This window comes from Aotus nancymaae, unplaced genomic scaffold (genome assembly GCF_030222135.1).
Source record: "Aotus nancymaae isolate 86718 unplaced genomic scaffold, 86718_ANA_hifiasm-v0.15.2.pri h1tg000022l_1, whole genome shotgun sequence".
Lineage (NCBI taxonomy): Eukaryota > Metazoa > Chordata > Mammalia > Primates > Aotidae > Aotus > Aotus nancymaae.
In genome coordinates, this window is record NW_026988435.1 from 2013408 (window position 1) to 2040757 (window position 27350).

At 40.1% G+C, this 27350-nt stretch overlaps 2 protein-coding genes across 5 annotated transcripts in view; one reads left to right on the plus strand and one right to left on the minus strand.

Annotated features, from left to right (window-relative positions):
- The window catches only part of RIOX2 (ribosomal oxygenase 2), a 28105-nt gene extending 19775 nt beyond the window's left edge, over nt 1–8330 (plus strand). For all 3 annotated transcript variants that reach the window (XM_012474150.2, XM_012474149.2, XM_012474151.2), the window contains 5 exons: nt 1696–1798; nt 2547–2718; nt 5386–5474; nt 6895–6984; nt 7449–8330. In XM_012474150.2, coding sequence (XP_012329573.2) covers nt 1696–1798; nt 2547–2718; nt 5386–5474; nt 6895–6984; nt 7449–7607 — 613 coding nt within the window. In that variant the 3' untranslated portion in view covers nt 7608–8330. The remainder of the gene's footprint in view (nt 1–1695; nt 1799–2546; nt 2719–5385; nt 5475–6894; nt 6985–7448) is intronic.
- Nucleotides 7815–27350, minus strand: part of CRYBG3 (crystallin beta-gamma domain containing 3) — a 133597-nt gene continuing 114061 nt past the window's right edge. For both annotated transcript variants that reach the window (XM_012474147.3, XM_012474148.3), the window contains 5 exons: nt 22810–22949; nt 19792–19915; nt 11426–11584; nt 10314–10473; nt 7815–9534 (listed from right to left, as the gene is read on the minus strand). In XM_012474147.3, coding sequence (XP_012329570.2) covers nt 9446–9534; nt 10314–10473; nt 11426–11584; nt 19792–19915; nt 22810–22949 — 672 coding nt within the window. In that variant the 3' untranslated portion in view covers nt 7815–9445. The remainder of the gene's footprint in view (nt 9535–10313; nt 10474–11425; nt 11585–19791; nt 19916–22809; nt 22950–27350) is intronic.

Here is a 27350-nt window from a genome sequence, read left to right on the forward strand (position 1 = left end):
GACCTGTGTCTTGGTCAGTGATGCTGGAGCTAGAATGGAAGGATATGACTTGAGAATCTTTGCCCCCCAGAAATGATCCTGTGCTTTGAGCCTAGTGCTCCTTCAGGTACCATAGCAAGGGGAAGATTTGGGGCCTCTCCTAAAACCTGTCAAGGTAGCATCATTGGAGTGTTTTGGGGCCTGCTGTGTGTCGTCGATTTGGTTGTTTTCCCGAAGCAAACCCTTAGAGATTCCTAAATTTTGGGAAGTCCCAATATCTATTCTGACTCTTAGAAGAGCACGTTTTTTTTTTTTTTGAGACGAAGTCTCGCTCTGTCACCCAGGCTGGAATGCAGTGGCACGGTTTCAGTTCACTGCAACCTCTGCCTCCCAGGTTTAAGCAATTCTTTGGTTCAGCCTCCTGAGTAGCTGGAATTATAGGCATGTACCACCACACCTGACTAATTTTTGTATTTTTAGTAGAGACAGGTTTCACCATATTGGCCAGGCTGGTCTTGAACTCCTGACCTCATGATCTACCCGCCTTGGCCTCCCAAAGTGCCGGGATTACAGGTGTGAGCCACCGCGGCTGGCCAGAAGAGCACTATTTAACTTCTACTCAATTCCTCCATGAGCTGCTGCTGTATGACTTCCACCCACATAACCCTGCAGAGGAAGCACATATTTTATGCTGCTGAGAGATCTGCATGTGCCCTCCAGGTTGAGACTCAATAAAAGATGCAGGGTTGGATATAACATTAAGTCACAAAGCAATGAGGCCGCCAGGTAGTAGATGTCTTGGGAAAAGTGTTCTCACGTGGCTTTTGTCCTCCTTTGCAACCTTTCTGGGAGGGAAGCATAACAGTGTTAATTTTGCTTACTGAGTGAGAAGTAAAAGTCATACTGTGAATTTCCATTTTCCACTAGCCGGCAAACTGGTGTTTGCTCCCTCCTATTCCTGAAATCTGCTGGTTACACAGGAAAATTTTAAATAGCTAAGAAATGTTTAAAGAGAGCATCCCCACAGAGAGTGTTTCTTCTGCCAGCACACACTTAGGAATGAGCCAATTCCAGATACCCCAGAGAAAGCAAAGGTAATTGAATAGGGATGCTTGTCCCTAGATGTTATTTTTAGTCACTGGCTTCTATCCCCAGTAAAACCATTGCTAGAAATAATTGTTTTGGAATGATTGATGGTAGATATTCAGGAGTAGCATCCCTTGTTGTGACAAGGAAAATGTAACATACAAGTGTTCAAAGAATTACACAATCCAGAGATCTTGCTATTACCCTAAATTTCTGTTGCATTTATTGCATATAAAATTTGGTTTTAGGTCCTCTAATGACTGTGTAAATTTCCTACAAATCTCCCCTCATAGACACTGTTGTTAAAAATTGGGTCCGTTGAACTTCCTGTTTTATGAAGTCTATGATTATTTTTCTGAGAACTTTTAAGAGAAATCGGTATTGAAGGCTAGCTTCCCGCTTAACTTTGCAAGTGAGTGTCTGGAATGGGGAGGGAGGAAGCAGGGTGGTTGATGAAGGTCTTAGATTTCCATGCTGAGTAATGTCCAATTAATGGAATTCAAAAATGCCTGGACAGGGAAGCTGTGATCCAATTTGCAGCTCTTGGCTTGACTAGTAATAAGTATTCTATGTATATTTCGTATGTGTTCACTGTTTTGGCCTTTCTTCCCCTCTTGGTGCATATCCTAGTTCATGGGGAGACTTCCTTTTGGACACCATCCCAGGGCTTGTATTTGATACCGCAGAGGAAGACGTGGAGTTACGGGCCGGCATACCCCGGCAGCTGATCCTGGTAAGGAGTAAAGACAGGCGGGAATGAAGGATGGTAGCTGCAGCCCAGGCCAGCTGAAGTCCTACCTTAAGGACCCCAGTAGACTTCTTCCCACATGAGCCAGACTTGTCTCCTGAGCTGCACTGCCGAGCTGTGTGACTTGGAGAATGAATGGAGTCCCGTGTGATCCAAAGAGCTGTGATACTGCATGGGTAGCTCTGTAGTTCACAGTGGCAGTAGCAGGCAGTGTGAGAATGTTGGTTGAATGAATAATACAGCCAGGAGAACTGTAGATTTAGCACACATAAGATTACTAGTTAGAGAGACCCACCGTACCGGAGATCCTGGCCTTGGTGTATTTGTTGGCTTTCCTGTTACATTTTGAAACAGGAATGCTATTTGATGAGTTTTGAGATGAGTGGATTAGTGCTGAGTCGAGCAAAGGTTGCTTTCTCGTCTGAAGCATTCATCTTAGGACAGTGACTTGTTTCCCAAAAGGCAGAGCTCAGGCTGTACCATATCTCCAAGAATCTCTATTTCTAGGCAAAATTCTGAAAATGTTTTGCAAACAATAGGCAGCTTAGAATGAACAGTGTTTATAAGGAAATGATGAGATATTCTTAGGGGCTCAGGTTGTCCCTTCCCCTTTGGAGTGACATGGATTAATGTCTGTACCAGGTGGTTGGCAGCTTTGCAGTCTACGGTGGAGACTGAGCTGGGCAGTGAGTTCTGCTGGCGTCTGGGCCAGGACTCACTTCTGTGTTTCCAGCAGGTGGAATCCACAGCTGTTGCAACGAGACGATTAAGTGGCTTCCTGAGGATGCTTGCAGACCGGCTGGAGGGCACCACGGAACTGCTTTCCTCAGACATGAAGAAGGATTTTATTATGCACAGGCTGCCCCCTTACTCTGCGGGAGATGGAGCAGAGCTGTCAGCACCAGGTGAAGCTCGCTGCTTTCTTATGGGTGGCCGGAGGCTAACGTGGGGTGTTTGAGGTTTTTCTAGGTAGGCTTGTCTTTGAACAGATGGAAAGTGTGAAGTGCTTTAGTGTTAATGTGGACCTATCCATCCTTAGTAAATATGGCCGGGCGAGATGTGCTGCCCTCATGCTTTAGCACCCTGCCTCTTAGAAGTCATTTGCAGAGAACTTGTATTCCAGCGTGATGGGAAATAACAGCCCTGTCCTTTTGGGTGGGAAATGCGTATATTTGTAGGTACCGTGGTATTCACAGTCTTCAGGAAGTTTTAAAAATGTGAACATCAAAATAACCTTGTTGGAATTGAGTCCGGGATGGGTGTTTGTGTTGCTTAAAGGAATACCTGAGGCTGGGTAATTTATCTAGAAGTTTATCTGGTTCGTGGTTCTGCAGGCTGTACAAGAAGCATGGTACTGGCATCTGCGTTTGGAGAAAACCTCAGGCTACTCACAGTTGAGGGGGAAAGGGAGCCGGCATTTCCCCAACATGTGGTGAGAGGAAGCAAGAGCAAGGAGCATGCCAGGCTCTTTGAACCCCAGCTCTCGTGGGAACTAGTGGAGCAAGAATTCACTCGCTGACCCCGACCCCAGGGAACTTATCTCTTCATGAGGGATCTGCTTCCTGCAGTGTGACCCAAACACCTCCCCTTAGGCTGCACCCCCACACTGGGGATCAAATGCGAACATGAGATTTGGACAAACATCCCAATCATAGTGTGGGTAAAATGGTTACCATCAGCCAGTGAGATTCAAGAAACGGCCAAGATTATCATCAACCTTCTCCAAGTTACAGGTGCCTAATTTATGACAGGCTTAGGCTGCAAATGAGAAAACATACTTCTGGGTGTCATTGATGAATTCCAGATGGATATGTCAATGTCCTATAGCAAAGATCACCAAGAATGTGCTCCTGAATTCAGACAAAACTTGGATGTATTGACTTGTTGCAGTGGGAAGACCACACCCCATTGGGGACCGCAGGGCATCTCAGTAAAGGGTGCTAGAAAACATTTGCAGGACTTGGGTGTAAGTTAGGTGGTTTTGGAGAGGGTTCAAGGAAGCAGGGCTTTGCTCTGGGTTGGTGTCAGAAGATGGAAGGGATTCTATGATGAAGTCTCCTAAATGTTACGTGGTAGGCAGGAGCAGGGCATGAGGCTGAAGTTGTCAGTGGTAAAGCAGAAGCAGTCATTCATTAGTCAGACTAGGGGGACGCTTGGTCAGCGTTGTGGTTTGGAATATGTTGTTGCCTTGCCTGAGTTCAGACATGAGTACGTATGGAGTGGTGGTGTTTTGTCTTGACCTATCATGGTCAGAGTGATCTCTGATGTTAGTATTCTGTGGAATTGCCTGTGTTCACCAGGATGGCACCAAGACCTAGCTGTGACTGCCAGACCGGCTTTTTGGCTGCTGTTGGTTCTCAGGTTCGAGTGAAAGGAATATTTCTTTTCTTTTCTTTTTTTGGAGACAGAGTCTTGTTCCGTCGCCAGGCGCCAGGATGGAGTACAGTGGCACAATCTTGGCTCACTGCAACCTCTGCCTCCCAATTCAAGCAATGCTCCTGCCTCAGCCTCCTGCGTAGCTGGGAGTACAGGCGCGCGCCACCACACCCAGCTAATTTTTTGTATTTTTAGTAGAGACGGGGTTTCACCATGTTGGCCAGGATGGTCTCAATCTCTTGACCTCATGATCCGCCCGCCTCAGCCTCCCAAAGTGCTGGGATTACAGGTGTGAGCCACCGTGCCCAGCTGAAAGGAATATTTCTTACTAATTTTTATAAAATTATTATTATGACCAAGTGAGAACCACTTAGATAGATAATCTGTAAGGTCCCTTCCAACACTGATTGTATGTTCACTTTTATTATAGTCTTTGGAGGAAGCTTAGAATTTGTTTTTGATTGTATCTATTCAAAATAGTAAATGTTTTACAAGTACATGGTTAAATCTTTAGCAGAACAGTTTGCTTGAACACCAGCTTATGGCCCAGACTACTTCAGGGTTATCCTTATCTTAGCTATTATATTCAATAAAGTGACTCTTTCCCCACGCAGATGACCCTGTAAAGCTAGTCTGTTTTTAGTGGCTGCTGTTCCACTAAGTTAAATCCAATTTGGAAAAAATTTTTTTTTTTGCTCTGTGGACTTTATTAGATGGCTTTTATAGGATACTGTGCTTGACCTACATAGACTGAATAATTTACCAGGGTCACACACCTAGTTATTGGTGGAGTCGAGCAATTTTGGTCTCAGGTCCACATGTTGAGCAAGAAGCTTGTTGAGGACAGAAACTGGAGGAGTGAGTGTTCTGTGCAGAAGGCAGCACAGCCTTACGTGCTGTTAGCTACTGTGCTTCGATGGTATTACTGTTATCTATTTATTGTACTTACAAACTTACATTATTATTTATCTGATTATGTCTGTCTTCACTGTAAGAATGAGCTCCATGCCGGCGTGAGCTATAATGTCAGTACAGTGTTGGGGTGAGCAAATTCTTCAGCTGGAGAGTGTGCCATGTCTGGATTCAGCTATAAATTGTTAGTAAATGTGTTTCCTACGTGATTGTGTCTGTAAGCAAGTTTGAATCTGCCTGTTTCCTTTTTTGAAGGCCGGCTGTCTCTCTTTGGGGTCTTCTAGGTGGAAAGTTCCCGAGGCTAGACAGTGTCGTGAGACTGCAGTTTAAAGACCACATTGTCCTCACAGTACTCCCAGATCAGGATCAATCTGTGAGTATCCAAGAGGGAGGAGATTGCCTTTCTTCTCAGGGTATTTTTCATCAGAGGCCTCAGGTTATCAAACTAACCACTGGTCTCTGCCCTTCTCCTTTTAGGAACCCACCTGCATTCAGTTTAATGACTTTTCTTCAGGTTAGATGATGACCAGATCTCACAGTTCCAGTTCCATATTTTCCTGCCCTCATCCCCACAGAATCTTCCTTCATTCCCTTTATGTGGTGATTAACGTCTGGTCTTTGCTTCCCATCCTACTTCAGGCCTTACTGTTCTTGCTCGGACAGCCACAGACCTCATTCCTGAGTTTCCCAGCCTCAGTCCTCCACACTGTGCATATCTGTCTTTCTATGTGGTTTTGTGGATATTGCATCCCCTTAAACGCTGTCCTGTAAATTATGGAGAACAAAGTGTATGTTCTGTAACTTTGCTACCTAGCCCAGCAATTCCCCAAACTGGCTAACTGATCATAGAGTCAACTGGAAAGCTTTTTAAAATGAAAAATTCCCGGACTTCATCTGATCTTGGAGCCTTTGCATTTATGTTTTCATAGAGCTCCCCATACAGTCCTAAGGACCTTGGAACAATCGCATACCATATAGCTTCACCCCATTCCTCCTAATCAGCTGTCTGAGGAGGTATCCCATGAATGATCAAGGGGGTGAGGGGGCACTCAGCTTTTCCCTAAAACCAGATTGTTCTAGCCATCAGGGCCAGACTTGGAATTTACACACACACCCATATATCCCTCAAAAGTACACATTCCTACATTCCTGTTTTTTTTTCTTTAAGTGATTCTGATAACCAATTTGAGACATAGTACACTAGGCTAAGATTTTTTTGCCCTTATCTAAGAGGTGACAAAGAATGACTAAAGGCTCTGGAAGAGACAATACATTGTACTGTGTAAGAGAGGAGTGAAGGGAGGGAGGGACCATTTGGGAGGGAAGGGTACTGTAATTGAAATGCACAGCTGGTATTTCTCAGGAGTTAATGCCTTCATGATGTTCATAAATTGTCAGTTTATACCTAGGAATGTCAGATTTTTTTTTAATTCAAAAAAGAGAGTGCAGGTATGATTAAAAAGAAACTGAGCGTTTCATTGGTAAGTTGATACATAAATCATTGCTTTTTCATTAAATCCTGAAGATGCTCTTCCAGGTAGCACTCCAGCTGTTTTAACAACTTAGAATGCCCATTAATTGCCACATACAAATAGTAACCTATGGTGACTACTGAAGTATAGACGTTGTGTGGATGCACACACCCATCACGTTTTGCCAAAAGGATTCTTTCCAGTATTCATACGTTTCACTTGAGCACCAAGGCTTTTAGACTTTTCTTGGTGTTGACCCGTTGGAAAACCTTCCTAGTACTGACACCCTCAATGATGGCCTAATGCATTTTTCCCCCAAAGGATGAAGCTCAAGAAAAGATGGTTTACATCTATCATTCCTTAAAGAATAGGAGAGAGACACACATGATGGGAAACCAGGAGGAAACAGAGGTTTGTTCCAACTGAAAACAAGTGTCCTTCCTGTGATTTGGGCGGTTGTTGGGAAGAATGGATTGTTTTTGATTTATAGGTAATATGCTTTATATGGCTGCAGTGTGGACTTAACATTTTGCACTATTCAAAGAGCTCTAGCATGGGAATGATTAAGTCAGACACTTCTGTGATACATGCACACCAGTTTTAAAACATACTAGCTGGGACCCGTAGCCTTACAGGAATGGTATAATGTAAGGCATTTCAAATGACTAATATCACTTACTACATAAATTAGGATGCCTTTTATTATGGAAGAAGTTGGCATCTTTTATGTTATCAGATGGTAGTGTATCTAAAATATTCATGAAAGGGTATCAAAAATAATGATGTATTGAGAATAAAAATTTACAGGAGAATGCCACTTCAGTGACATAAAGTAGTATACATATATTTTGACTAATTGATTTATCCTTTTTCAGTCTCATGGACTTCGCTTTCCTTTGTCACATTTGGATGCACTGAAGCAAATTTGGAACAGTTCAGCTATTTCTGTCAAGGACCTGAAACTTACTACAGATGAGGAAAAGGAAAACCTGGTATTATCTCTCTGGACAGAATGTTTAATCCAAGTAGTTTAGTGCCTTTGCGGAATCAAATGCCTGCTATTTTATATGCACATATTAAAAGCAAAGACCTGAGCTGAGGAGAAGATGAATTCAAGTTCCCTTACCTGCCTATCTACTAATATAAAGCCTCCCTGTTACAGGTGGTCAGTTGGCCTGATGTACTAATAGCGGCACATGAAAGAACAGCAAATTACCAAGTGTCTCAGAAAATGACAAAGCTGTATTTTGACAAGTTTATTTAATCCAGTGTGGTAGAAAAGGCACAATTCCAATATATATCATTTAGAATTGAATGTCGTTAACCTGGCTTTGTTCTTTGGAAGAAACAACTTTAAAGAGCTTTGGCTCTAGAAAAAATCTAAACAATTAACACAACGAAGAAAGTTAAAAAATTTTTTTTTACAATGAAAATATACATACCTTTGTGTATAGACAAGCCCCCACCCATTAAAGTTATTCTGTAACATAAATTTTATTAAATACTGCCCCACAGATGAGAGGCACTCAATACCTGTGGACAAAAGGGAGTTACAGAGGCTGCTTACAAGATGAAGAAAAGCCTGAGATTGAAGGAGGAAAAAACTCAATAGTTACATGGAAAGACTAAGTCTATAAAAAATTAAATAGTGGGTCTTTGAGTTTAAAATAATAGTCACTGTTATTTTACATTCTAAAGTGCATATAGGTTGATATTTAAAAAAATATCATTGGAGAATTTAATCTTTTTTTTTTTTTTTAATAAAATAGAGCATTTTTCTGCTTTCTGGTGAAAGTTGGGGATAAAAGGAAAAGTTGTCTTAATGGAAGTTTCAATCCAATTCAGCAGGGAAAGCTGCTTGTGAATTGTGTAGTAAAAGGTGGTAATGACTATTGGAAGCTAAGTCAAAGGTGATTTCCTACCTGATTTTACTGGCATAAAAGTTATTTAAAATGGGAGTTTCTATTATTTAGTAGATAAATCAACTCCACATTTACTTGAAAAGATGGTAAGGGCAAGGTTCAAATGCTACTTTGTTTTAATTTGGACATTTGAAATTTCTCTAGGCCAAAAAAAAAAAAAAAATGCTGCTTCTCCATAACTCTAGGATGAAGTGTCAGCATAGAGACAGGCACCCACTGTTGTAGAGTCTTGTCACCTAAAGAGATGTCTTGGTTAATACCTAAGAGTGCAAGTTCGGCCTTAGGTTATTTGTACTTTTTTTAGTTTGAAGGACTGAGGAAATGACAGCTGCAGAAAATACTTTACTACTTGTGCCTTATTCCTAACGAAGCTGAGGTCCCTGCCTGGGGTTAGTTACAAGTATAAATACTTACAAGGTGCGCTAGTTATAAAGCCGCAGCATAGAAACCTTAAAGTTTATGTAGGAAGACTTAATACGTTTTCAGATGTTGCTTAAAAATTACTCATCTGTTTGCAAAAGTATGACTCGACCCATAGGAATCTGTTTCCTTATGCTTTGTACTTATACAAGCATCTAGGTAGACTATTAATAAATAATACAGGATAACAGCATCACCAGTGTCCAATAATGGGCCATCAGGAATAGGATTCACGTTTGGTGGATAGGAGAGAAGATACACACATCAGGAAACTTGCTCACCACAGCTGGAGATCACGAATAGAACCTTTCCCAGACATCATCATATTTTTTTCATAGGAACACTGAGTAATGGCAAGAATATTTTGAGCTTTTCTATGGTTAAGAGCGACAGTCTCAGAGGTTGTAGGAAAAGTTCATTCTGCTCAGTGGTCCAGAAGTGTGAGGACAGTAGCTTCCTTTCCACGTCCACAAGACAATGACAGATGCGAGTTTCCTCCTCCTCTGCTCTTTCTAGGGATGTTGATTCTCTCACAATATTTCAATGTCCCATTTCTGTGTTTCTTCTCCCTCCAGGGGCTGATTTACAATTACATGAGTCTTGTCACAATAGTTTCCTCCTAAAACAGAAATTCCAAAAGAAAAGATTATTTGTTCAGGCCGGTGCTTAGCAATTTCACAATTTTCACAAGCTTCTGTTCCACTCACCGTTTCAGTGGATTAATGTGCCATTTACAAAGAAGTCTGAAATGGGAAGCTGAGTTTCAACAGCCTTAGCCATTATTCACCTCAAATTGGACCTTATTATGACTCAGATTGAAATACTAAAAGGCGTAATACATGATTGTATAAGTGGTGTGCCTTAACAATGCAATTCTTCAGAACAAAGTGCTCTGAGAGAACTCTGGCTGAATGTCAGCTACTGTGTTTTTTGTTTCTACACCAACTAAACTGTGACTAACCCAATTAAAGCAAAAGCCATGAATAATATTGGCCCTGACCTTGCTGAATTCAAAAACAAGGTTGATTGATACCTACCATAAATTCTAGCTGAGGGTTTTTAAGGACCATTTCAACTCCTGGCAAAAAACTAGGTATGTTTCTAAGAAACAGATGACATTCATTTTATGGTTTATGGTGCTTCAAATTTAGAACTGTTCTGAGTTCGTGTAGCAAATGAAAGTTTTACAACTGTACTAATGAACAAAAACCCTAGGCTTTGTTGTTTGGGTTTTTCTGCTGGTTGTTTTGTTTGTAAAACTGTGTATCTTAACTTTTTTCAAGCATAATTTTAAATGACTTAACATTTCTCTTATAAGGATGTCCTTTACCCAGAATGAGGAGATCTGGAACTGAAACTAACCCAGGGACACAAAATTGGGTATCATCAAAGGCCCACCTTTAACGTCAAGGACAAGTTGGTCACTGAGATAAGAGCTGATAGTTCCATTTTCATTCAGCCTCCACTTCTGCCTGAATTGCCCATGTTCAGTCCATAGAGCCACTTTAGCTCCAGGTGTGTCTCGGCCGCCAATCACATCAAGACATGTATCACTGGCCTAAAAGGGTTAAGAAATGATTAACTGGCAGTACTGTGTTTGCTAAAGTTGAATTTCATCCCTTTTCTTTTTAGGTAAACAAATCATAGACATGAAGTATGTGTGTCTTATGTAAAAACAATACTAAATAGTATAATTTCAGTCAGCCCTTTTGAATGTCTTCTTCATGGCTATGGGTAGGAGATGGTACAGAAATAAACCTACTGCAATAGAGGTACTTGTTTTTAATAGGATGTCTACATCTGACAACAGATGTTCCATAAAGATTTGCTGAATTGGAATTAAATGTTAAGTCCCTGTTTGCTTAAAATGTATTATGTTGATCTTGGTTTTCTTATGAAAACATTGCATGATGGGCTAAAGATATCTGGACACTAATTACTTTTAAATGCTTCTCATTTTTGAAGCATGAGAAAAAGTAGATAATCCACTGGTGATACAATAAAACACAGACTTAATGTTTTTAAACTAGGGTTCTATTTCCAATGCATTAAACATAATGGAAGGGTCACAGAAAAGAACCTAAATTTCCAATAGCAGTTTTCTTCTACTGCTACTTCATTGTATGTTTTGAAAATGAAAGAGTTTCCACATATTTAGAATCACAGAGACAGCTGATTGTATCTGGGCCATCAAATAAGAAACATCTTACAAAAGCACATTGTCCAATATTAGATCTGGTGACTTACACCACTGGCTGTAAAAAATCACTTAGTTATATCCAGAGTATGTGATAACCTTTGTGTTTACCTAAAAATTGAAACTGAATTTTCTAGACCAATAAATTAAGTCAATTTTATTTGAATATTTTAGTAATATATATGGCAGTATTTTTATAATCAACACCTGTTTCTATGAAGTTGCATTGTTACATCATGCTAGTTTGACAAAATTCTAGTTTTCAAAAGAAACTGAACAGAAAGTGGCATACCATATCAGTGGGATTGCTTACCTTGGATTTAAAGATACCGCGGCAGTAGTGCCAGATCTGAGTATTCTTTCCACTGTAGGGAGAAATGCACACAGATGTTGCCCTGGTATCTGCTAGGTTTCCAGTGACTGTCAGATATTCATCCATGGCACGGTTCTTTATTCTGATGTACACTGCAGGCTATGACGGGAGAAACAGCCATTTAGAAATAAACTTTTGAATCTGGAAATGAATCTTTCTAGAGGAGGAAAGCTGTGAGGGAAAGTGAGAAATAACTATCTTAGTTGCATCAGTTTCACTCTTATTCCCTTTCATAAATATGCATACATTAATATCGTAAATTCTTAGGCCATGGACCACAAAGCTTAAATTGTACAATCTCTCTTACACTTTTTGAAAAGTGTCCTTTTGAATGACATAAAGTAAAAGTTTCTTTCATTAGAATCCCATGTGGCGAGGAGTGGGGCAGTAAAGAATTCGGGACTTGATGAGTTTCATTCAATAACTCGTGTGTCCCAGCTGTGCTGAGGGAGGTAGGGGAGCTAGGATAAGGGTAAGGTGTTACCTACAAGGATTTTATAGCAACTTCAGAAAGACAAGTAATCAGACATACTGTGAAGCTATGCCTAAATGCTGGAAGTTGGCTCTGGGAGGTCTTGAAAAACCCAGATAGCAGAGGGCCCTAGTAGCTGTAGCTGTGATTACTCTGTTTACATAAGACCTTTATAGTTCTTCAAAAGTAGAGACTATATATGTTTAATGACTATACTCAGGTATTCAAAAATTGGGTAACAAAAGACTTCATCTCCTTGGCCTGGAAGCTTTAAGATATATTCAAAAAGTTTTAAAATATTAAACCTGGGACCTGCCTCTAAGAAGAGCTAATATTTATTGTACACATAGTATGTGTGAGCAGCATGCTAAATGTGTTCTGTGCCATTATGTTATTTGTCAGAATAACCACAAAAACCTTCTAAGAAATTACAATTATGACGCTAGTTTTGTAAATAAGGTGAACACAGATGTAAAGAAGCCAGATTCCTCTTAATCAGGACGCTCTCAGACCTGTGTTGAAATGCGATATTTGCTCTTAGGCACAGGGAATAAAAGGCAACTCCAAAGGTGGAGGTGTCAGACAATGAAAGGGCAGGGCACATAATCGAAGCACAACAAAGGCCATTATTTCAGCCCTATGACTTAGGCCTCCAGCCTTAATGTAATACAATCAGGACACCCAACATCCCCACCTTTGGTCATCTCATTGCCATCCCAATTAGAACCTTGGCTGAGTAATAACAACAAATGGTCTCTTCAGAGAGCACTTTCATGCCAAAAAACCTAAGTGCTAGGTAAATGCAATATGGTCATATGGTAAGAGCACCAATGAACAGTCTACTGTTTTTGAAACTTTTGATAGATCAACATGAGGCCAACAATTTTGGTAAGTAAGGCTTCCTAAGGAAATACACATTCTCAGCACTTAAATAAGCCAATAGGAGAACAAATTATCTGGCCATTTAAAGTAGGTGAACAAGACCTCTACTTGGCAAAATGTTTTAAATGTTTCAAGTCTCTACTTCCAACATTAAAAATGCAGCAGTACCATACTTAAATGTCTGTAACTCAGCCTGATCTCCCACTGCAAATATTAATTCTTGAGACTTCAGTATATGTTTATTACATTTTCATTACCTTGTACATGTAAGAAAACAGGCATGACCTTCACAGATGACAGAGTTCCAATTACTTTAGGACCAAACATCACAGTTTTAATCAATTAACTCAAGCAAGGTACTAATTACCCTAATTACACATTCGTAGTCTGACTCCTCTGTAATTATACTTAAAAACACTGATATTCATTATAAGTACCTTAGTGACTTCCTAACTCCCAGCCCAAAAAGAGGATCACATTTTAATTAGTCCTGAATTTCTAAACAAGAATATGAACTAAAGCAGTACCAATAATCTTACCACAGATTTAAATGTGACCCACAAACTACTGTTTTAGGAACTCAGAATTCCTTTGTTGTATTTCAAAACTGTGACCTAAATAAACAGGAAAAATCAATTAAAATATTATTTTGAAATTAAATGGTTAATCAGAATAGGAATCAGGTAGCTCCTAAAGCACAATGAAAGAAAACGGCATACTATTCTGGTTTAAAAAGAAAAAAAAACTTCCTTGTAAAAGTAGAGGTGGCTTTTTTTTTTTTTAATTGTACTTTAGGTTCTGGGGTACATGTGCAGATCATGCAGGATTGTTGCATAGGTACATACATGGCAATGTGGTTTGCTGCCTCCATCCCCCACATCACCTACATCTGGCATTTCTCCCCGTCTTATCCCTCCCTGACCTCCCCACCCCTCCCAATGTCCCTCCCTTGGTCCCCCGCAACAGACCCCAGCGTGTGATGCTTCCCTCCCTGTGTCCATGTGCTCGCATTCAACACTCGCCTATGAGTGAGAACATGCGGAGTTTGATTTTCTGTTCTTGTGTCAGTTTGCTGAGAATGATGGTTTCCAGATTCATCCATGTCCTTACAAAGGACACAAACTCATTTTTTATGGCTGCATAGTATTCCATGGTGTATATGTGCCACATTTTCCCTGTCCAGTCTATCATTGATGGGCATTTAGGTTGGTTCTAGGTCTTTGCTATCGTAAACAGTGTCGCTATGAGCATACGTGTGCATGTGTCTCTATAACAGAATTATTTATAATCCTTTGGGTATATATACAGTAATGGATTGCTGGGTCAAATGGAATTTCTATTTCCAGGTCCTTAAGGAAGTGCCACACTGTCTTCCAACAATGGTAGAACTAATTTACACTCCCACCAACTGTGTAAAAGTTCCTATTTCTCCACATCCTCTCCAGCATCTGTTGTCTCCAGATTTTTTAATGATCGCCATTCTAACTGGCGTGAGGTGGTATCTCAATGTGGTTTTGATTTTTATTTCTCTAATAATCAGTGATGATGAGCATTTTTTCATATGTTTGTTGGCCTCATATATGTCTTATTTTGAAAAGTCTTTTCATATCCTTTGCCCACTTTTGGATGGGTTTGTTTTTTTCTTGTAAATCTGTTTTAGTTCTTTGTAGATTCTGGATATTAGCCCTTTGTCAGATGAGCAGATTGCAAAAAATTTTTTCCCATTCTGTTGGTTGCCAGTTTGCTCTAATGATTGTTTCTTTGGCTGTACAGAAGCTCTGGAGTTTAATTAGGTCCTATTTGTCTATTTTGGCTTTTGTTGCCAATGCTTTTGGTGTTTTAGTCATGAAGTCCTTGCCTATGCCTATGTCCTGAATGGTTTTGCCTAGATTTTCTTCTAGGGTTTTTATTGTGTTAGGTCTTATGTTTAAGTCTTTAATCCATCTGGAGTTAATTTTAGCGTAAGGTGTCAGGAAGGGGTCCAGTTTCTGCTTTCTGCACACAGCTAGCCAGTTTTCCCAACACCATTTATTAAACAGGGAATCCTTTCCCTGTTGCTTGTTTTGGTCAGGTTTGTCAAAGATCAGATGGTTGTAGATGTGTGGTGTTGCCTCCGAGGCCTCTGTTCTGTTCCATTGGTCTGTATCTGTTTTGGTACCAGTACCATGTTGTTTTGATTACTGTAGCCTTGTAGTATAGTTTGAAATCAGGTAGTGTGATGCCTCTGGCTTTGTTCTTTTTGCTTAGGATTGTCTTGGCTATGTGGGCTCTCTTTTGGTTCTATATGAAGTTTAAGGTGTTTTTTTCCAGTTCTGTGAAGAAGGTCATTGGTAGCTTGATGGGGATAGTGCTGCATCTATCAATTACTTTGGGCAGTCTGGCCATTTTCACGATATTGATTCTTCCTAACCATGAGCATGGAATGTTTTTCCATCTGTTTGTGTCCTCTCTTATTTCCTTGAGCAGTGGTTTCTAGTTCTCCTTGAAGAGGTCCTTTACATCCTTTGTTAGTTGTATTCCTAGGTATTTTATTCTCTTTGTAGCATTTGTGAATGGCAGTTTGCTCATGATTTGGCTCTCTGTTAGTCGTCTGTTATTGGTGTATAGAAATGCTTGTGATTTCTGCACATTGATTTTGTATCCTGAGACTTTGCTGAAGTTGCTCATCAGTTTAAGGAGATTTTGGGCTGAGATGATAGGGTCTTCTAAATATACAGTCATGTCATCTGCATATAGAGGCAATTTGATTTCCTCTTTTCCTAATTGAATACCTTTTTTTTTCTTCCCTGCCTGATTGCTCTGGCTAGAACTTCCAATACTATATTGAACAGGAGTGGGGAGAGAGGGCATCCTCGTCTAGTGCCGGATTTCAAAGGAAATGCTTCCAGTTTTTGCCCATTCTGTATGATATTGGCTGTAGGTTTGTCGTAAATAACTTTTATTGTTTTGAGATATGTTCCTTTGATACCTAGTTTATTGAGAGTTTTTAGCATAAAGGGCTGTTGAATTTTTTGAAGGCCTTCTCTGCATCTATTGAGATAATCATGTGGTTTTTGTCTTTGGTTCTATTTATGTGGTGGATTACATTTATAGACTTGCGTATGTTGAACCAGCCTTGCATCCCTGGAATGACGCCTACTTGATCATCATGGATAAGCTTTTTGATGTGCTGTTGCAGTTGATTTCCCAGTATTTCATTGAAGACTTTTGCATTTGTGTTCATTATGGATATTGACCCGAAGTTTTCTTTTTTGGTTGAGTCTCTGCCAGGTTTTGGTATTAGGATGATGTTGGTCTCATAAAATGATTTGGGAAGGATTTCCTCTTTTTGTATTGTTGGGAATAGTTTCAGGAGTGGTACCAGCTCCTCTTTGTACGTCTGGTAGAATTCGGCTGTGAATCCGTCTGGACCTGGACTTTTTTTTGTTGGTAGTCTATTAATTACTGTCTCAACTTCAGCCCTTGTTACTGGTCTGTTCAAGGTTTCAACTTCTTCCTGGTTTAGGCTTGGGAGGATGAAGTGTCCAGGAATTTATCCATTTCTTCCAAGTTTACTGGTTTATGTCTATAGAGTTGTTTGTAGTAATCTCTGATTGTAGTTTGTATTTCTGTGGGATCTGTGGTGATATCCCCTTTATCGTTTTTTATTGTATCTATTTGATTCTTCTCTCTTTTTTTTTCTTTTTTATTAATCTGACTAGTGATCTATTTTGTTGATCTTTTCAAAAAACCAGCTCCTGGATTTATTGATTTTTTGAAGGGTTTTTTGTGTCTCTATCTCCTTCAATTCTGCTCTGATTTTAGTTATTTCTTGTCTTCTGCTAGCTTTTGAGTTTTTTTTATATTGTTCCTCTAGCTCTTTCAATTTTGACGATAGGGTGACCATTTTAGATCTTTCCTTGCTTCTCATGTGGGCATTTATTGTTATAAATACCCCTCTAGACACTGCTTTAAATGTATCCCAGAGATTCTGGTATGATGTGTCTTCATTCTTGCTGGTTTCAAAGAACATCTTTATTTCCACCCTCATTTCATTGTTTATCTAGTCGACATTCCGGAGCCAGTTGTTCAGTTTCCATGAAGCTGTGCAGTTCTGAGTTAGTCTTAATTCTGAGTTCTAATTTGATTGCCCTGTGGTCTGAGAGACTGTTTGTTATGATTTCCATTCATAAAGCAAGTTCTTAATGACCTACAGAGAGACTTAGACTCCCACACAATAATATTGGGAGACTTTAACACTCCACTGTCAATATTAGACAGATCAACGAGACAGAAAATTAACAAGGATATCCAGGACTCGAACTCAGATCTGGACCAAGTGGATCTAATAGACACCTACAGAAATCTCCACCCGAAATCCACAGAATATACATTCTTCTCAGCACCGCATGGCACCTACTCTAAAATTGACCACATAATTGGAAGTAAATCACTCCTCAGCAAATGCAAAGGAGGTGGCTGTTTTACCCTTTACCACGGAACCTTGAACAATAGGCAGGGACATTCTTCTTCCCTAACAAGCAACCACCATTCAAAAACGAGGAACATATTTTCAGTGTTGAACTTGGCTACTAAAGTCTCTAGCAACAGAGGGTCAGCATTATTATGTAGTTAGTAAAAGCTACACTGAATTCCTACCTCTACTTTGCTTTTTCCAATGGCTTTTCAGTGGGCTTGCTCCCCATTCCACATGACAGGAGTATGGAATAAGCAAGATGTAAAGGTCATGAGATCCTGTACCACACACTCTGCCAGGAAAGCCACTAATGTTTCAGAATCCTTCAAATGAGCATCTCTGATTCTTTCAAGGGACATTGTGAATTAAAAAAAAACAAACTTCTTTGGGAGGCCAAGGCGGGTGGATCACGAGGTCAAGAGATCGAGACCATCCTGGTCAACATGGTGAAACCCCGTCTCTACTAAAAATACAAAAAATTAGCTGGGCACGGTGGCGCGTGCCTGTAATCCCAGCTACTCGGGAGGCTGAGGCAAGAGAATTGCTTGAACCCAGGAGGTGGAGGTTGCAGTGAGCCGAGATCGCGCCATGGCACTCCAGCCTGGGTAACAAGAGCGAAACTCCGTCTCAAAACAAAAAAGAAAAACTTTCAAAATAAGTGTATTACCACAGTAACATGAGACAGTGCCATATCAGACGGTTTATATACATTATCTTATTCAACTGTCACAGCAATGAGATGTAAGCAGTGTGATCACTGCTTCACCAGTGAGAAAGCTGAGGTGCCAAGAAATGAAGTGACTCACCCAGTTGCACGGCTTACAAATGGCAGAGCCAGGATTTGAACCAACAGAACTCACAAGTGGTGGGATGAGCATGGTGTGTGCGCACGTGTGCATGTGAAGAGGGCTAGAGAAGACCACTTAGGTTAATGTTTTATTGCAACCATTTATTTTACATTTAAGTAAGGGTTAAATAAGTGTTCGGTCAGAACATCGGCACCAGCATTTAGATCCACTAGGCTATATTCAGCTCAGTGCCTGAAACAGGTGGTACTCTCTAAGTGCTGATCTTAGGCTGATGGAAAGTAGAGTGTGGTCGCTTAAGAACACGGATTTTAAAGCATAATAGATTTGGGTTCAAATCCTGGTTCTGAGAGTTGGATGGCTTTTGTCAATGTACTTTTATTGACAGGTAGGAATCATTATCCCGATTTTCTAGTTGGAATCGTATTCTCTCAGAGCCTTATTATTCCAACTAGAAAATGGGAATAATAATTCCTGCCTCAAAGGACTGTTGTCGGAATTAAGCAAGAAAGTGTTCTAAAGAGATTAAAGAGAGGTACTAATAGCATATCCATGGGCTGTCACACCCGACAGTCTCACGTAGGCTTTCCACCTTCCATGAAACCTCCCCACGACTACACATGTTGATACTTCCCTTCTCTGAACCAGGGACGGCCTGTGGCTTTTGGATAATTATGCATTGTTTTACATTTCATGTTACCGCTTTGAGTTGGACATGTTTTGCCCAACAAAAATGTAAGCTCTAATAATATCGGCAGAAATCACATCTATCTTTATATTTTCCATTATACTTTGCATAATACCATTCATTCTTTCATTAAACAAATAGTGCCTGAGCACCTACAATATTCCAGACCTTGTTTCAGGCGCTAGGGGTGGAGCAATGAGCAAAACACGCAGAGCCCCTGGCTTCACAGGGTTTTCTCTAGAGTGGGAGAGACCCTGATCCAACCATAATGCTATGGTTATAAACTGCATACAGTGTTTTTGTAGAGAAAGAACCCCCAGGTCTTTTATGATCTAATTTAGATTGGGAGAGAAGGTGGGGGAGGCATTCTTGAAGACCTGACACTTAAGTAGAATTTACAGGGATGACTAGTCAAAGAATGAGGAAGAACACTACACAGAGGGCGCAGCCTATGTTAAAAGTCTTAGTGGGAAAGCAACTCTGTACTTTGACGCATGTGACAGCCATGTGAGAGATGAGGTTGAAGAAGCAAGGGCGGGTGGAGGGTATATTGTATTCTAAGTGCAGTGGGAAGCTTTTGAACAGAAGACTGACAAGCAGTAGGTGTGCAATAAATACTATTTTAATTAAATTGCCAGGATCCATCCTGAGTATTATATAAGTAGGAAGGGGAATATCCAAATGCTTAGAAAGTTAAACTAGTATAGTATCAAAGTTCATTCCTGTTACCGAGGTTTGCCACAGAATTGACAATGTCTTAGTTTTCCATGAAAAGAAAACGTGGCCTATGAGGCTTTGGACTGAAAACTGAAACCCAATGTTGAGTTTAGATACAATCTTGCAAATTGGTCAAAATATACAAGATATCCCCATCCTAATTCACTCCTCCTACTATGTAAATGGAAAGCTAAATGAAATGGTCATTGTTTCAGATGCTGTGGTTTATGATGTTTCTACCACAAAGGCAAGCTATTTGGAGTCTTACGGTTCTCTTCTCCTTACCTGCTTCATAGGACGGAGGGAACCAATTGTCTTCCATCTGCTGAATGCTGTCCAGTTTGGGATCTCATTAGGCCTTAGTAGGATTTGTCTTCCCAAGAAATTGGATCCTTCATAAGCTATCCATCTATGAGAACAAGAAAGAAAAAAGTAGCGTACTTCAAAACAAAAAAGCAATACCTCATCAAAACTGTCTGCACTTTGCCTTATAGGGTTCATAAACTTGTAGGTTTGCAGATTTTTTAAACTGCACATTTTTTCCTAACGAAAATCAGGGAGGTGTAGAAAGCCCACTGGCCTGGACTCAGAATATTTGGATTCCAATTACAGTGCTGGTTTCCTTTCTTCCAAAATGAATGCAAGGTTTCCTCCATCTCTGAAAGTCTATATTCCTCTGAAAACACTGTTTTGTCACAGCATTTTAACATTCAAAGCAGACCATAACCTCCTATTAACCAGCAGAAAAACACTCTTCTGCCCTTATAGTCATCATCATATGTCCTTCAGGGGCTCTAGATGCGGCTCCGGTAAATTCTCCAGACATATCTTCTTCCACTCCTCCCTCCACAGCTTCCCTGAAGCCACCAGGGACTACTTAGAATTGTCAGCAGAAGTTCCCTATCACACTCTTCCTTCAAGGCCCAGCTCTTTGAAAATCCTCCCTCAAACCCTTGCCTTCAACTCTGGCTGCATTTAAGTGTGTGAAAGTACACAGGAGGTGTCTGGAGTCTCAAGACTTATTTAAGGGGACACAGTCATGCCGACTGCTTTAAGGATTGGCTACGGCTGCTCTTGTACTACCATAGCAACTTCAGTAGTTACAACACAGACAGATGACCCACAAACTGAAAAGACTATCTGGCCCTTGACAGAGACAGTTTGCTGAGCACCACTTTAGGTGATTACTAAGCTTGATGACTAATGCGCTGGAGTCACTAAGGACCTGAAATTCTCAACAGGACTGACTCAAGGTCAGTGAACACAGTGCTTTAAGCAAGTGTGAGGGGGCTGCCTTGCTCTGTTTTGATAAGGCACCTGGAATTGTGGCAGAGGTTGTCCTGGCTTGCACCAAGGATGGCATAACTTTGTGGATGAGGCAGAGAGCACCAGCAGCAAGCGAGGCAGTCTGCTCGGGAACAGTGCTGTCCGGGTTTAGGACAAGCTACAAAGGGTTGCTTGGCTGCTATGGCAGCAACTTCAGCCCCTCGATTTTACAGATAAAAACTTCTAAAACTGACAAAGTGCAACATTCCTTAGGGACTAGTACTTCAGGTAACGCAGGAAAAGATACCAACTTGTGCATAAGTTGTGGGGAGAAGGGAAGAGCTGAGGAAAGCTTGATGTATTACAACTATGAAAGCTTGGGTAGAGAAGACTGACTCAACCTGACCACCACCAAGAAAAGCTCTCCTTGCTCCCCACAACTGGGATCAGAGTTGGCCAAATTATGGAGAGATGAACGATGAATGGCCCATTCTTGACCCCACTCTTGCCTACACAAATCTAAAAAACCAGACAGTGCAGAGGCAGGTCAGCATGACCACGGACAGGCTTAGCTGCCTCTCCAGCCACAGATTCTTTAAACAGGCAGGGAAGTTTCAGTTAGGAAATCTAGGCAAGATTTTAGGAAAATGTACCTAATTATTTATTGATTTAAATGAATTCCACAGTTGGAAAACTGTGTGGGATGGTACATTTAAGCGTGGCTGTCATCATTGCAGTTCGAAGATGTTGCATAGCATAGGGGTTAAAATAAGCCAAACCCGACGTGTCACTAAGGGAAGTGAGCTGTACATTAAGCAGTATCCTGTAACCTAGGGAAATCCTTAGGCAGCCTTCACTGTTCCCTTCAAGAGAATTTGGAATAGTAAGAGTAGGTGGCTAATAAGCCAAAGAGAAGAACTAAGAAAGTCAAGATAAAATGACACCAGTATTCCAGAAAAAAATAAGAAAGAAGTTTTCGGAAGTGATTCAAATATCAGTTTCACTCAGAAGTGTAAAGGAAAGAAATGTATTAAAATGTTGTGAAAGATCTATATTACAGGGATGTAAAATTCAGTTCAAATGGATTTAGTTAATTGGTAAATAATATATTGGAATCTTATGCTTAGATAGAATAAATCAATTTGTTTGAATAAACATCAAACCATTTAAAATGCTTTGCAGAGGAAAATTTAAGCTATTATACATGCGTGTAATATAAAAGCCATTTATTATCATAGTTTAATTTTCAACTCCACTTAAACAAGCAGAGCTGATTATCACAGAATTTCAAAGCCACAGAAAAACTTTTAAAGCCGTTTTTGTATTAATCATCACGAGTTACGTGTGTTGTTTCACCTGATGTTTGGTACCAGAACACTAGCAGAGCAGGAGTAGGGGCTACTTCACATGCCAGACTCTTCAGAAATGGCTTCAGAGGCAGATTTTCCAGGAAGCAAACAGCTTCAACTTCAAGGCCCCTCACTTGCAGGCTTCTCACCATTTCTATCCTAAATATTCACATTCAGACGTAGTATTTGTATCACAATTTTAATTTTTTCTAAAGGCAGCTTTCTAATTTGTAAAAGCACAGACCCGTGGATCTCTCCTGACTGACTGATAACCTAAATGAAAAACAATACTGGTAGGCAGGCTAGGTCAACCAGTGTAGTCCACAGAAAAGTGAGTACCCTGGAGGGAACTGCTCTGCCTTACAATACACAAGCTATTAAATCAAAAAACAACACCACACTTTGTCTTGCCGGCAGTCACCTGCCTAAGCAGGAAATTGTCTTAACCAAAGGTGATGAGACATTGAAATTTCTTCTGAAAAGAAAGTCGGTTCAACTGGGTACAGTCATCTGACTGCCCTACTCTATGACACATGCTCTGATCATCTGTGGTTGTCCTTCCCGACCGCAGTGCTCTTCGTCAAGCCCACCTGAATGCATCCTACTACACAGTGGACTTGGGTTGCAACTGTGCAACTCTGCCTTAAACCAGTGACTGGACCAGACCAAGCCTTTCTCCCATACTTACAGTCCGCTTTTTACCCACACAGACTGGGTGTAGAAGTGCAGGTCCTTGTTCAGAACAGAGTTCACGGCCTCTTCTAGATGTAACTCTCTTCCCTCACAATGTTCCAGAGCAAAGAGGCTGATGGAGGGTTCTTCGAAAACCTATTAGCACAGGAAGAAAGATCATCATACAGAGTGGCCATATTTCAGTGACATCCCAGTCTGAACACTGGGTACCCTGGACCCACTGTATTCTCAAATGCATGGAGTTTACTGCTCTACTCTCTAAGGTCGTTATAGCCGAAACTTGAAAGGTTTGATTCTATTAATAATTTTTACTCACTTGTTTGTAAATTAAAATTCAAGTTATCAAGACAAGCAGTCAATCTCATAATAAAAACAGACATAATAAAAAGAGACTCATGAGTCCAAATTACATATTAAGGTCTTGTGGTACTGTAATATGAACCATAATTAGTCCTGCCAATGCTTTTAGCTGGCAACAGAATAAATATGGAATGGAATAGCACCCTCATTTCTAGGAGGTCACAGGAGCAGTCACTGGGAATGCAAGACTTTGTGGTGGTAAGCTCTTATAATATTCCTAGGAGGAAGAATAAAGGCATTTTTAATGTAAAAAAATAGCTGAAATGCACAAGAATGGTGATTTCTGCGTTAAAAGTATTTCTTCAACCCATCATGTCATGAAAGAATAGACTCAATATTGTTATTTTTCATTCATTACAAGACACCACGTTAAGAGACTTTTGGGGGGATGACAAAACAAGGCACCATCTATCCTTGTGTCTGGGGCATTACTAACGAGTAGCTAAATTAGAACTGCACAGACATTGAAATGTAATCCAGCACCGAAAAAGATATGCTGTGTGAGAGTCCTCAGTAGAAAGCTAGATTATTTTTAGCAGAAGGGAGCAGGAATCAAGGAAGCCTCATGGATGTGGTGGCTTGTGAGCGCAGTCTCAAAGGATGCAGTGGATCTGGAAGGAAGATGATGAACAAAGGGAAAGCACTCCGTGCAAAGCAAGGCAACAGAAACACATGGACGTGCTGGGGGCACAGCAAGTCAGCCCAACAGGAAACAGCCGCAAGTGCTCCCACAGTTTGTTCTGGTGAATTGCACTGCCTGCTCCTCCTCCCACACTGACGGGGCAGAGACAGATCTGCTCCCAGTGGAGAGTCCCTGAAGGCTTCTGAACTAAGGACTAAGAGTGGGCTGCAGCGACTGCAACTCGGTACATAAGAAGCAAAGCACTAGTACAGGGGCAGTGGAGGGTCAAAGAATAGTCAATGAACAGGCAGAAAATAGCGGGTTCTCACAGTGACCCTCATGAGTGACCTGCTTATACTTGCATAAGAGCAGGATGACTTATCAAAGAGATTTCCTTTGTAGCAGTGTTTAGAACAGTGAAGGATGGGGAATGATTTAAATGCCCATCAAGAGAGGACTGGTTACATAAATTATGGTACATGCACAGAAGAATCTTATACAGCTGTAAAAAAGAATGAGGAGCTCTTTGTGAAAGATCACCAAGACATATTCTTTAGAAATATACACAAAGGATAGTATAAAAAACATATTTCATATACCACACCATTTGCAGAAAAAGAAAATTTCTGTGCATATAACATATATGGGCTTGTACACACATAAAAATGTTTCTGAAAAATACAAAATAAAACTGGTAACCATGTCTACCTGCTGGGAAGACTGCACGAGAGAAGATAAAGGGCACAAGTGGGAGCACAGTTTCTTCACCAAGTGCCTTTTGGTATATTTTGACTTTTGAACCATGGGAATATTATTTTAAATTGGTATTAATTTGAAGTTGGTAATTATTACACATGTTTGCATTGTGTGTATGTATTTTTTAATGGCCTTCAGGAAATCTGTCTGGCAACAACGTGCGTGAGGAATAGAAAGAATGGAAGTAACAGCACCAGTACTGGTAGAATATTTGAGGTCAAAGAAAAATAGTTCCAGACCTAAAACAGGGGTCAGAGGGAAGGTTAGGAGTAAGGGATGGCCAGGAAAACTATTAATATCGCAGTGATAAAACAGACATGCTAGCTAAGGCCAACAAATGGAATCAGTGAGGAAAAATGTGAAAAGTCACGGTTTGGGACATGCTGGTATAATTTGTCGTATATAAAGAAATAAGGATAAAAAGCATGCCCAGATGTCTTAATGTTGAGATGGAGGCAGGATAATCTTAACAGAGATGTCCAACACACACTGGACCTTTTTATCTGGAGTTCAGGGAAAAGACCAGATTTAGAGATGTTGAATTTGGGAATTCTCAGAATCTGGGTAATACTAGAGCCATGGGTAACAAAACGGAAATGTAAGGAAACCAGAACTGCACTGACATACACAGTGGGCGACGATGAAGGATGGGAGGCGGAAGTGACTGAACAAATCAATCAGGAGAACACAGCCAAAACAGAACCCCTTTATACTGCAGAACTGAAGGAGGAAAAGAATGATAAGGAAGACCTCCCCCACGGCATCAAATTCTTTCCATGCCGAAGAAAAAGGTGACTGAGATAGGGTTGTTTGGGTTTGACAATCAGAAGGCAGCTGGTAACCCTTATGAGCGCCGTTTCGGCACCATGTCAGAAATGAAGTTAAAATCTAGGTTATAAGGGCTGGAGAGTAAGTGGTGAGAAACTGTACAGGCTATAATAGGTGTACAGACTATTCACTAGAAAAATTTGGTGAAGAGTAGGAGGGAAACAGGGTAGTGGCCTATGAGCCTGCTTTGTGGCGGTCGTGGAATAGAGAGAAGCTGAATAATGCAAGGCAGAAAGGACGTTCCAGGGAAGGAGGGAGAGGTACAATCCACTGCTTCCCATCAGTTTATGAGGAAACAGATCACTTTGGAAAGGATGAACTCCTCCTCTGTAATAAAAGGAAAGTTAGAAAAAGGATGCCAAGAAATTTCCATTTAAAATCGGGAAATGTGTGAGAAGTTCCTGCAGTGACAGAAATGTTGTGTATCTGCACTCTCCGATATGGCGGCCACTAGCCACATGTGACCTGTGTGACCAAGGGACTGAATTAATTTAATTTAAATAACCACAGGTGGCTAGTGCTATGGTGTTGGATATTACAGATTTAGGGGTTAGAGGATACTGGCAAACAATGTAACAACTGCTTAACTTGGATATGTGAGATGTAGATAGTCATAATATAGTGTAAGGAAAGCGTATGCTTCAGCAGAAAACTGTGCATTGTCTATAGCTCACCTTTCTGTTTTATCTGACTGTGAGTCTATGGGAGCTATTTTGTAACTTTTGTACATTTTCAATAACTGATAGCAATAGAAAATAATTATTGTCTGTAGACATGCAGATTTCACCCTTCAGGTAGAAATTCAACTGACTTCCTAATCTAGTTTTGTCTGCCTTTGCACATTCGTGTCAACATTCCTTCACTCTAAATAATAAGTTTCTGCATTTTAGACTTTTTCTTTGAACTGATTGTAACACCTCAGTGGTTTCTTCATTAAAAAGTTAAATAAAATCTTTAACTTGTGTTTGTTTTTATATCTGTAAAGAGTCATAATTTTATTCTCTTTTGAAAATTGTCTTTTAACGATGGTAAAACACTAAATAAATCACACAAAGGGCATAGGACCTTTGATGAAATTCCAGCAAGTATTTTTGCTCCTGTAATTTCTTTCAGCTCACATTTTTAAAGTACATTATCACTAAAATAGTAAAATAATTGAAAGAGAAGGATGATTAAATATAAGTATGCTACATATTTTTTAATATAAAAATTTATTTTTTTGACTTGCTTGAATAAATGTTTTAGTGATATTCTTTATGTTTTTTATAAACATTTTCATGTTTGACGGTAAGCCTAAAAAGGAGATGTTTTTCCAAAACAATGAATGAACATCAACAAGCATTAGTTATTTCCAAAATTATAAATGTTGTGCTTCAATTAGATACAATTTTTCTCAAGTAGTTTATGATTATAACATTTGGCTTTGCCGGAAGGGAGAATAAATTAATTATGTTAGGCCAATATACTTGAAACGTTTCCACAAAAGTCAAGCTACACCAATGTTTTTATTTATTTTCAATTTAATTTAGAGAAATGCTTATGTTTCACTTTTGGCAGATTATCTTTGGATCAAGAAGCAAGTGAATAATTAATTTGAATTATTCTTTCTATTCCTTTAATAAAGTAAGTAAGGTTTTCTTATATAATCACTTATTGGGAATCAAGCTCAGTCATCTATCCTAAAATCAATATTCTTCCATGGGAAGTCTTCCCTGAAATAAAATTATTTCTTTAACCAAAAAAAAAAAAAAAAAAAACAATTGCCGTGTGCAGTAAGACCATAAGCTAAGATGGAAAGGCTGCCTAGGAGCATTGATTTTCCCTCAGTAGACACCACTGACTGCACCAGGAATAAAAACTCATCGCTAGTCACTGACTGATTAAGGTGGCCACAGGCAAGGTTAGCCACCTCTTCTGCTATCTGCAAAATAAAGTGGAAGCATCCCAACAGTTTATAAAATAAACTGAAA